The following is a 12,343-nucleotide window of genomic DNA, read 5'->3' as shown; positions in this document are numbered from 1 at the left end:
TTAGGCAGCCAGTGGGCCCCTACTTAATTTCTGGATCCGCCACTGATTTCAACCAAACTTATTCTGATCAGATGATTTACAGAGGAATTATGACCTTTAAATCGTCCCCAAAAGTATTTTGATCTATAATAATCAGCTATACAAGATTGATGAAAAAAATAACGGATTGCAATAAAGCTAAAAATGAATATCAAAATGGTATACCTATTCAAGGTCAGGTTTCTGGCTCTTAGGAGCCTCTTGTTTTGGTAATGTCTGAGTATTGGATTACCCCCTAGAACAAGGTAACTAACTACAAAGCAGACCATATTAATGATATTTTGCATTATTCAAATGATGATTTTTAGAATTGTAAATTATCATTTCTGCTTCAAACAAGACACAAGCTGAAATAGATTTATTTGAGTGTATTAAGTTGATAAATTCTTTTGACTTTTGCAACAAATGTGTCTTTGAAAATTATTTAGTCATCCTATGTCATAATGGTTAAGTATACTTGGTTTGATATATGTTGTCGATTCATTTGTATGTTTCCCAAGTTTTTGGGATACGATTGCTTTGAGGCAATCTGTAGACTTATACCATTGGCTCAGGACAATGCCCTCACGTCAACCGTTTTATTCTAAACATTAAGGACCATCTCAGATTCTTATGATTGTCTTGGTTTAAAAGGTAAAAACAAACAAAGGGATTGAACTTAAACAGCTTTCCTATAATGTTCTTTTCATAATCTTCATGTTTGATATTTCCCTTGACTTGTATGCCTGTTTTTTTAACAACACGGAAAATCAGAATTAAGCAGTATTTATATTTAGTGTTTTTTTATAAATTTAGAAACACGTCAGAGGGAATTCCCCAGTTGTGATAAAAATGGTAGAGTTCTCTGAATTCCGATAAATCTATGTCTGTCATATAAGAACTGAAGTGGATTTTTATGCCCCACCTACGATAGTAGAGGGGCATTATGTTTTCTGGTCTGTGCGTCCGTTCGTTCGTTCGTCCGTCCGTCCGTCTGTTCGTTCGTTCGTCCGTCCGTTCGTTCGTCCGTCTGTCCCGCTTCAGGTTAAAGTTTTTGGTCGAGGTAGTTTTTGATGAAGTTGAAGTCCAATCGACTTCAAACTTGGTACACATGTTCCCTATGATATGATCTTTCTAATTTTAATGCCAAATTAGAGATTTTACCCCAATTTCACGGTCCACTGAACATAGAAAATGATAGTGCGAGTGGGGCATTCGTGTACTGAGGACACATTCTTGTTACTTATATGTCACCGTTATTAAACTGATATTTGATATTGTACTTCCATAAAGAAATAGAGAACCATCTAGGTTTAATATACGTTCTTACTACAGGGTTTATTTATCGTTTTGAGTTGTCTCTCTTCCGGAAGTCACTTCCTTGAATTCTGAATCAAAACAACACGTTTAGAAAAATTAATTCGGTCTGTCGATAAACGTCGTATTATATTAAAAACGATCGCAATTTAAACCGAGGAATGTGTACGGAAAGGAGTCATGATCACTGACCCAAAGGAAATTGAATATTTTAAGAGTTAGGAATGGGGTTCCTCCTAGAATTAACGTAGTAAAATAGGTGATAAGATACGAAGTGAAATACTTCTCTCACTCTGAGTCTCAGTGACTGCTGTGGAAAGTAAACTTGGAATTGATAGTATAAAAATAAAACACAATAGGCCTAAGTACATTGTTCATACACTTTTAACCGGGATTGGCTATTTTGTAACTATTCAGATTACGTAAATCACATTTTACATGTGCAGTTGAATTAGTTTTGAAAATAATATTATCCAGCTACATGTTTCTGTTTCTGTCGGGTAATAGCCTCCTTCAACAAACTGAAGATTCTGCTATATATGTTTCTGACGAGTTCCGTTTGCAGGAGAAGACATCCAAGTAAATAAATTGTTGAAGTAAAACCGTGGAACTAACTATATATACAGTGAATTTGAATTAAACTTTAAAAACTGACTAAAATCAGTAGGAGCCTCCAAGGCTCTAGAGGTTTGACACTAGGGCCTTGAAGGCACCTAGTGTCTCTACCTGTGGGATGTCTGGTGGTAAGGCGTTCCAGTCCCTTATAGTCTGTGGTAAGTATGATGTCTTGTGTGCATCAATACGTGAGTGCGGTACTTGGTATGCCTTAGGATGTATATTTCTCCCTTTTCTTACTGATGGTGTGAGTCGTCCTTCTTTCTCTATTGCTACAATATTATTCTCTAATTTTCTTTATTAGTAATTTAACATGTATACATGTGTCAATGAAAACAATGGCAATCGTATCCCTCAGAGCAATCTGCTCTTTGATTAAAAGGTCAGCTCTAGCATCTCAGATGGCCGGAATATTTTGACAAATGTTTTGATATCTGATTTACTGTTCACATATGTAGCTTAGCCTTCATGTTAATATCCCCTCCTCAAAGTGAAAGTGTATATTTTTGTGTGTCATATTGATAAACGTATGTTACTGACACACTCCTACATTTTAGCATAGAGAGTGACAATACTATATGCACAATTTGCAATAAAAACGAAGTGTTACTAATATTGTAAGTTTTCAGCAGAAGATTGAAGCACTAGACTATGAAACTTTTGTAGTAATTAATTGCCTTTCTTTTCGAAATTCGTACAGACTTCCAGCAATCAATTTTCAGTGGGTACTCATGATCACTGCATGTCTTTGGAAGTTGATTTGTTTTTATATGTAGCTGAATTTAATGCAAAATGCTCTATTCGTGGAGAAGTAAAAAACTTCCAGTTTCTCTTCGTAATATATTTGTAATGATCTTTCCCCAATAAGCTCTTTCGAATTTTTAATTGGGAAGTGCCATATGTAAAATCAGAAACAGTGCCCATGATCGCAAAATAGAAAGAGATCGCAAATATATAGCCAGATTCATCTTAAGTCATCCGTTTGCCTGAGGGAGTTGAAACTTTAAGAGATCAAGGCTTTGTAAGAAATGTAACCTAAATTTTGTCGAAGAAGAACACCATTTTATTATTAGTCGTCCAGCATATAAAGATGATATTTTTTAACCAAACATAATGTATCTATTAGTAATTTAACCTATGAACATGACCATGAAAGTTATGTTATGATAGTTGGTATTGTCATTCACATGAGGTTATAAACTTGAAAGTTTCAAGTGCAGTTGAAGTATATATTGTGTCATGTTAACAAATAAGTTGCTGGCTAGATTGTATAACTCAGAATGACATGACAGTTAACTTTGAAGTAGCTTGTGGCATAAACGAGTCAGACAAGTAGGTATTTTACTGAAAATGCGAATCCAAGATATTGAAAAGGGGGGGGGGGGGGGGCTAAAAAGGCAACGTATGTAGAGACACTTGTAAGAGTCTATGTCAAATATTTAGAACTATTTAAGTGTGTACGGATCCTAAATCCTCTTCTGTATTACTGTCATTCAAAATTATAAAATAAAAAATCGCTGGTTAAGTCTGTAGAATATCTGTTATATGAATGAATGAATAAATAAATAATTTATTAAAGTGCAACCTGAATTGCCATAATATAATACATATGTTATGAACATATATATACCACCTGATATAATGATTGTTCATCTATATGTACATATATATACCACCTGATATAATGATGGTTTATCTATATGTACATATATATACCACCTGATATAATGATGGTTTATCTAAATGTACATATATATATACCACCTGATATAATGATGGTTTATCTAAATGTACATATATATACCACCTGATGGTTATATATGTAATAACATTAACATTTCAAATATGACAGTTTTGTCAGGATTGAAAACCAGGGAATTTAACCAGCAAATCCCCCTCTTGAATGATTAATTTGTTCATATCCTGAATATGCATGGTATATTCCTTGGCGGAATCAGGATTTTTTGAAAGGGGCTTATTCCAGAAAAAACGAATTTTCAAATTAAAGAACATAGTGAGGCCAATCCTTTTAAAGACGAGTTTATGTTGAAATTATATAATTTCAATCAAAGGGGGCGTATGCCATTGAAGTCTCCCATATTATCTGATACTAATATTTTCCACTGGACGTCTAGCAACAGTCGTTAAACAGGATCATTCTAAAGAAAAGCGTATGTGTTGTGTTGTGTTTGCTTGACGCCCAGCCACTGATTTTTCTCAGAAGAAACAACTCAAATACAGCTTCCACCTCTTCATTTTATACATCCGTGTTCGATCTCTCTAGTGCGCTTAAGTGTTGAACAATCTGTTGAAATGACTATATTTTGATAATGCTATGTAATTGTTTATATAGGAACTGTGTAGTCAAACTGTATTGTTAGTTTGTTTCCGTATGAATGTCAATATAGGAAACTTGAACTTTTATAACAGTTTTAAGTTACAGGAAAGTGGTTTCCGAGTCACATCTATATTGGATTTTGTTATGAGTGGTAATGTTCTGATGGACGTAATCCAAGTTTATATATTTGTGTTGAAAATGGGTGAAATCCATGTTTAATTGGATTTGATATAAACACCACGCATGCAACTATGACCATACACATATCGTTGTGGTTTGTTTTAAGGTCGCTGTACACGAAGTTCATTACTTGCTTCTATATATTATACCACTATAGGTATACATGATTCTTGTCATAAAGGCAAAGGGTGCAGATTGGTTTGAGATGAAAAATCAGTCACGACGGGTTCCGAATATCGAGTAAAATATAAAAATCAAAGGGAATTTTGAGGAAAGCACACACACGAACTCTTGCATCCTACATAGTTGATGTATTCATAGGCGACCATTTTCGGTCACTATATATGGCTATTTCTTATCAAAACACCTGCCTTGAGTAAACATTTATCATATAACACTGGGATACTGTTAGCAATATTTATAATGTCTAACTTTAGCATACTGTTTTGTTGTTCTGCTTTATTGTATTTGTAAATTGTAACTTTATATTGTCATATATGCATATGCACTATGCCCCTTGAGGGTACCACCTATGGAAATAAAAGATATTCTATTCTAGACTATTCTATTCTAATACCAAGCTTGAATTCATAACGACAGTCAAATAAGGCTTTTTTCGACAGGCCCACCATTGTATTTCAGTATTCTACACATGGTTAACTCGTGGCGGATAATATTTTCTTCCGAAATGATGTTCTTCGATAGTGGTTTTGTCCACAACGGTTGCTGGTGGTCACTATAACAATATGTAAACACCGACGAAAATGATGACTTTTGACGTTTATCTGATGATTTAATTTTGTTTCTTATTGCCGGGGTCAAAGCTATTAACTAAGAAAATGGCCATATATGCTGCTTTAGTATATAAACCCAACGGTTTTCTTAAATTGTTTAAAAATATGTCTGGGCCTTTCACAGCCGACTATGTGGTATGGAGTTTTCTCATTGTTGAAGGCCGTATGATTTCCTATGATTGCTTACATCTACTTCATTCGAATATTGGTGGATTTTTTTCTTTGGCGATCATACCATATCTCCTTATTTTTGTCCGATTTATCAAAAATTCCAAACTTGTCTTGTTTTACTTACCATATAAGGTTTCTGCTGAAGTATTTGAGATACAAGTCAAACACTGCAGTTTTGCCATGGATGGACCAATTCCTAGGATATAATGTTTTATCTAATAAGTATTTGCAATTATACCAATCAAATAAAAAGAACACCGTGTCAGGAAATTCTTCATCATTGCCAGCAAATTTTTACGACTATCAACAAATTACTAGAAAATTATCTCTCATCGTCAGCAAATTACCAGGACATTCAATCTCTTCAGCAGCAAATTACAAGGACATTCTTTCTCATCACCAGCAAATTACAAGGACACCCATTATCATCACCAGCAAATTACCAGAACATTATTTCTCATGACCATCAAATTACCAGGACATCCTTTCTCATCACCAACAAATAACCAGGACATTCTTTCTCATCAACAACAAATAACCAGAACATTCTTTCTCATCACCAGCAAATAACCATTCATTCTCATCACCAACAATTTACCAGGACATTCTTTCTAATCAACAACAAATAACCAGAACATTCTTTCTAATCAACAACAAATAACCAGAACATTCTTTCTCATCACCAGCAAATTACCATTCTTTCTCATCACCAACAAATAACCAGAACATTCTTTCTCATCAACAACAAATTACCAGAACATTCTTTCTCATTACTAGCAAATTACCATTCTTTCTCATCACCAACAAATTAAAAGGACATTCTTTATCATCACCAACAAATAACCAGAACATTCTATCTCATCACCAACAAATTACCAGAACATTCTTACTCATCACCAGCAAATTACCATTCTTTCTCATCACCAACAAATTACCAGGACATTCTTTCTCATAACCAACAAATTACCAGGACATACTTTCTCATCACCAACAAATGACCAGGACATTCTTTCTCATCAACAACAAATAACCAGAACATTCTTTCTCATCACCAACAAATTACCAGAACATTCTTATTCATTACCAGCTAATTACCATTTTTTCTCATCACCAACAAATTACCAGGACATACTTTCTCATCACCAACAAATTACCAGGACATTCTTTCTCATCGCCAACAAATAACCAGGACATTCTTTCTCATTACCAACAAATTACCAGAACATTCTTTCTCATCACCAACAAATTACCAGAACGTTCTTTCTCATCTCCAGCAAATTACCATTCTTTTTCATCACCAACAAATTACCAGGACATTATTTCTCATCACCAACAAATAACCAGAACATTCTTTCTCATCACCAACAAATTACCAGGAAATTCTTCTTACCACCAGCAAATTACCAGAACATTCTTTTTCATCACCAACAAATTACCATTCATTCTCATCACCAACAAATTACCAGAACATTCTTTTTCATCACCAACAAATTACCAGGACATGCTTACTCATTACTACCAGACTTTCTTTCTCAGTTCACAGAAATAAGTAGATATTATCACTATTTTAGAGTTAAATGGTTATATACCATAATTCAATAATAAATCAACCAAAGTTTTTTTAGCGATTATTTTTTATATACATATTTACATACGAATTGTTTCTCTTTCGAGCATTGTTCATTGTTCCATTTGTAATTCTTCTGTTTCCAGACATGAACACAATTTTGTATTGGCGGGGAAGAATTTAATTGTTTTCCAATTTTTAATGGTGAAGGTTTGTCTTGTGCCCAGTATGTAAAGTTCATGACCTTAGGAATACTGTCATGTCCACCAGTAAACCACTTAAAGTTACTACTATTTGTTCCTCTTCCACCTATCCATGCATCATCACCTGAAACAGAAATTCCATACATTACGAATTACTAAGAAATTCTAGTATTTTTTTCTTTAAAACTGTTTTCGGATTAGTTTAAAAGACCTAACCCGTGAATTGCAAGTTCACTTCTTAAGAATTTATATTTGCATTTGAATCAGTCACGAGTGTTATTAACTCAGGGGGGATTGGTCTTACCACCTCTTTTCAAAAGAAAGCTCAGAAAGTTTTAAAACCAGCAGCTTAACCTTTTTATGATGATAATCCTAGACTTAAAGGGACGTACAATAATTAAATCATCTACTCTGGATGAATTCTGGAACTACTGCCACCCTCACCCAACCCCAAGATATCAAACAGTCGTCCTCTACATTTAGATATGGTAAGTGTTTCCCGATCGCCAGTAACACACATACACACAGATGATGTATGTGTTAAGAATCACGAGCATTCCAAATGTAAATGAAAAGTATACGAAGAAATGGATATGAAATTGAACGAGAGAAATGGGATAAAAAAAGTTATACGAGGAAATGGACAACGAAAATTCTTCATGTTATCAATTTAATCATTCCACGTTTTTTGCAGCTTTCAAAATAACAAATTATGAGTTATTGGGAACGAGATTATTTTGAAAAATACTTGCCTATAAATAAGTTCGTCACTGATGCAAAATAAAGAGCCTCTTCTTGGTCCTCTACATCCGTCAAATGGGATGACATATTGGTACAATTTGTCTGTATTAAAAATACACTCAGTTTAAAGACACAAATCTTTCTTTTACATAAAGACATTGTCATCGTTTTAGCATATTTATAAAAGCATGTTTATTTTTTTAATATAGAAAACTTGTCATTCTTCTTACTATATAATAATATATAAGTAATGCAGGTCACTAAGTTAAAGATAGTTAATATTAGTTTGCACTTTCTTGTTTATTTGATTTAATAAGTACGCAAATGATTCAGGTTATCTGTTTTCATATCTTGTTAACATAATATATTTTATTATGAATATGTGTCTATGGTATAATAGAATGACATCTACTACATTTTGACAAAGAATCAGCAATTAATATTATTCATTTTCTATCCTCCATACTAGTCACAATTTGTAAAAAAGTCAACCATTATAGGTCATAGTAAGGCCTTCAACACCGGAGCTATGGCTCACACCGAACAGTAAGCTATAAAGTGTCCCAAAAAAATACATATATCATAATTGACGGTTTTAATCTTTACTAACCTGAGCGTCTGTCCATGACATATTAGATTTGCTGAAAAAATAACAGTTCCCTTTGTATCGTTCCCAGCCTTTTAAACATCCCATCTGTTGTGTACCTGAAAAAAGTAGACGGGATTAAACTCAATATAAAAAGAAATTCTATAATCTTTCTTTGTTGCCAAAGAGACAACAACCCGACCAAGCAGCAGAAAACAGCTCATAGCGACCAATGGGTCTTCAACACAGCGAGAAAATACCGCAACTGGAGGCGGGCATCAGATAGTCCCTAAACTAAAATGAGTACTAGTTCAGTAAAAATGAACTTCACAATAAACTCACAAACATATAAATGAACTAAAATAAAAATAAAACATGCAAGACTAATGATTAAAAGACCTTGGACAGGCGCAAAAATGTGGTGGGTAAAAACATGTTTTGTGATATCTCAGCCCTCCGCCTATACCTTTAGCCAATGTAGAACAAACAAACGCTCAGCATCCGTATCATGCCAACAACCAGTTTTAGAATACACGTGTTTACTTCCGATGCAAAGGCCCTATATGAGTGAATCAATATTAATTCCAAAATATGCCATTTTTAGTGATCTTAAAACAAGATAGTAACTATGTCCGTTCTAAAAATTTCTGTTTAAAGGTTTGGTTAGCTTTTGAGGTGTATGGCGAAATTTTTGTGCTCTGTATAGAATATTACCATAAAAGATTGGATATGAAATACCTGAACGTATAAGATGTCTGCTATTTACGAATGATGTCCTTGTACCGATGATTAAATTTGGTAAATGTTTTGACTAGTTTTTGATACTATTAAAAATCCTTATGTAATAATTTTTCAGTAATAAAAAAAATAAAAAAGATGAGTGTAAACAAAACAAATAGTCATTCGACATCTGGTCTGAATTATAACTCTGAAAACTCGAAATGGAATCCTGAATACACAATATAACAAGAAAATAGCTTTCTCCTAATACATTTGTGGGGCTGACTTTACAACAGGAATTAAGTCAAATACAAGTCTATCATCCATGGGGTTTAATAGAAATATTTGGAAATTTATATTGTACACATATCTGGGAGACGTAGACAACATTTATAATTCATGTGCATTCGCCGATACACAAAGGATATATTAACATAAAAAATATATACATGATTCCGTTAAAAAAAAGAAAGCCTATTACGGTAAATGAATCATATTACTTGACAGGCCAATAGGTCAGGTTATTATAAACCACCGTTAAACAGAATTTTATTAAGATTATCATGAATTGCATATTTGATCGGACAATTTTTATTTGTGGTCAATTTTCTGTTTTTTTCGTTAAACCCCCCCTAGGATTGTGTATTTATGATTATCAATGTTACTGTTTTCAGACAGGATATACGATGAAGTGTTTCCTTTATAAGTTTGATACTTTAACACTGTATGTATACTGACTCCGATTTCATGAACAATACCAACAATTATCGAGACAGAAGTAGGGAAGGAAGAGTTCAGTGCAAATAAAATCAGGATACAACAGGCCAAATATGAAGTGGACTTTAGATGATTAGAATATTTACTAAATAAGTTCGTCATTATTCAAATAGTTTCGATTTTGGTTAAGAATGCATTTCTTATTCGTTTTATTTTAATAATCACTCTACGTTGAAGCACTCACAGCGACACTGCTGTACATGTGCTGTTTAATTGTTTTTGTGCGACTTGACACAGAAGTACAAGTGTTGTTTAATGGTTTTAGCGTGACTTAAGACAGTTAATAAAGTGTTGTTTCATTGTTTTTATCTGACTTGAAACAGCAGTAAAAGTGTAGTTTAATTATTTTGTGATGTTGAAACCCTCATTATGGCTTAAATCATCAGTAAACGTGTTGTTACATTGTTTTGAGATTTGTCTGGTGCGTGTTATGATTTTTATAAATTAAGATCTCTAGGCGTGTCATACTAGAGCCGTATTTATTAAGATATCCATTTGGTGAATCAAAAATTGTACAGTTCTAAACGTTCTAAAAGTAAAAAATAACAAATAAGAAAAATAATAACCATGCAACATACCTTTTGGTGACGGTACTAAATAAGGCAATACAAAATAATATACCAAGACACAGACGCCAGTCGCAAATACACATCCTAATGTAAAACCAAGGAAACAACAGCAACAACTAAATGTTCGAACAGAACGGGTGGCTCTTTCTGCTTTTAAATTTTCTTCGGTATCATACAAGTTACCAACAAATTTATAACGTTTAGACACAGGCGCCGTTTTTGTGTCGTTTTCATGATAATCAACGAATCGTAGTTTTTGTTTTTCTTTTAGAGTGTTTCCATTTTCATAACATGGATCGTCGAAATTGTATTCTGTCGTGTTTGCGTACAGTTCCATGTTTTAATTCGTTTATGACGAGATGAAAATACAAACTAAATGTTTTCACTGGGAAGATATAAAAATATAACTTTGTAGTGACTGTACCGGAAATCTAAGTCCTTGTGATATGGAAAAGGATGACATGCGTTGTTTCATTTTAATTCAAAGGTAATTTCCTTTAGGATATAAGTTTAGGTCTTAATTTTTATTATCAAAATTAATGCAAACTTAAAGGCAAAAAAAGTTGTCTCGTAAATTGCAATATGCCGATTGCTTTTGCTATGCCAACTTGACATTTTATCAAACAAGGTTTCATTTCTCATTCCAAATATAATTTTGTCGTTAAATTCTAATTACTAGTACTAGTAACTTGATTTTCCTTTTTCGTAATTTTGTTCTGAATAATCTGTCAATACCCTTGATGCATGAGCTAATTAAAGATAATAAACTTACTTCATTAATGTATTATAGAAATATGAAAGTATGCTTTCAAACATCATCTCTTTTTAAAGAGTATATATAAAAAAGAAGATGTTGTATGATTGCCAAGGAGACAACTATCCACAAGAGACCAAATGACACAGAAATTAACAATTATTGATCACCGTATGGCCTTCAACAATGAGCAAAGCCCATACCGCATAGTCAGCTATAAAAGGCCCCGAAATGGCAAATGTAAAAGCATTCAAACGAGAAAAATTACGGCCTAATTTCGTACAAAAATTAATCGATTTTTTTTTAACACAACAACTGAATTATAGGTTCCTCATTTAGGACAGGTACATACATACAGAAAGTGACGAGGTTATATCAGAAACTTACCATTATTATTTTTTTTCAAATGATTTGATATGCTGTTTTGAAAGTACCATACTATTCCGACGATGCCACCAATAGTTGCAGCACAACCAAAGATAAATCCACACACACAGCAGCAAAACAGGTGGCGCTTCTTAATTATGCTACACGTCGAGGTCGCTACCATTTTGATATTGTTGTAGATTCAAAACGTAAAAATTGATAAATTTGAAGGTATAAATTTTTAAAAGATACATATATTGACTAATTAACATTTCTTGAAGCTTGATTCTTTTAATTTGTTTCAGCTTTTATAAAAGTTATAGTTTATTTATAGTAACCAATGGTATGATATTAATCATCATCTGTTGTCATGATTTAATTGGCAACTAATTGGAACTTACACACGTGATAAATAATGTATTGTAAGGGGATACTTGTTATGGGTCTTTACTTACCCAATAAGGTAAAACATCTTTTCCGTGTGGATTGAAATGTAAACGCGCCATATATTTCTTCTTCATATAGCGATAGTGTTTCTGACGACTATATATGTCGATTTTCATGTGTATGTTATTGCACTGAATTCATTCAACATAATCATGCTGCATAATTAATTTCCTTTAACGT

At 33.2% G+C, this 12,343-nt stretch overlaps 1 protein-coding gene across 2 annotated transcripts; it reads right to left on the bottom strand.

The window, feature by feature from the left end:
* Positions 1–7,026: 7,026 nt before the first annotated feature.
* LOC139525391 (perlucin-like protein) lies at positions 7,027–11,998 on the bottom strand. 2 transcript variants are annotated; one of them, XM_071320705.1, is made up of 4 exons: positions 10,606–11,037; positions 8,555–8,649; positions 7,956–8,046; positions 7,027–7,327 (listed from the first exon to the last, which is right to left on the bottom strand). In XM_071320705.1, exons 1-4 carry the CDS (start codon positions 10,931–10,933, stop codon positions 7,062–7,064), a joined length of 780 nt encoding a protein of 259 aa, XP_071176806.1. In that variant the 5' UTR covers positions 10,934–11,037; the 3' UTR covers positions 7,027–7,061. The 2 variants fall into 2 exon arrangements, with proteins under 2 accessions (XP_071176806.1, XP_071176807.1); XM_071320706.1 differs by lacking the exon at positions 10,606–11,037 and adding an exon at positions 11,738–11,998 and having other exon boundaries at positions 7,028–7,327.
* Positions 11,999–12,343: the final 345 nt, after the last annotated feature.

Source organism: Mytilus edulis, chromosome 5 (assembly GCF_963676685.1).
Source record: "Mytilus edulis chromosome 5, xbMytEdul2.2, whole genome shotgun sequence".
Taxonomy (NCBI): Eukaryota; Metazoa; Mollusca; class Bivalvia; order Mytilida; family Mytilidae; genus Mytilus; species Mytilus edulis.
Note: the sequence above shows the minus strand (reverse complement) of the source record. Positions and strands in the feature narration are given on the sequence as shown.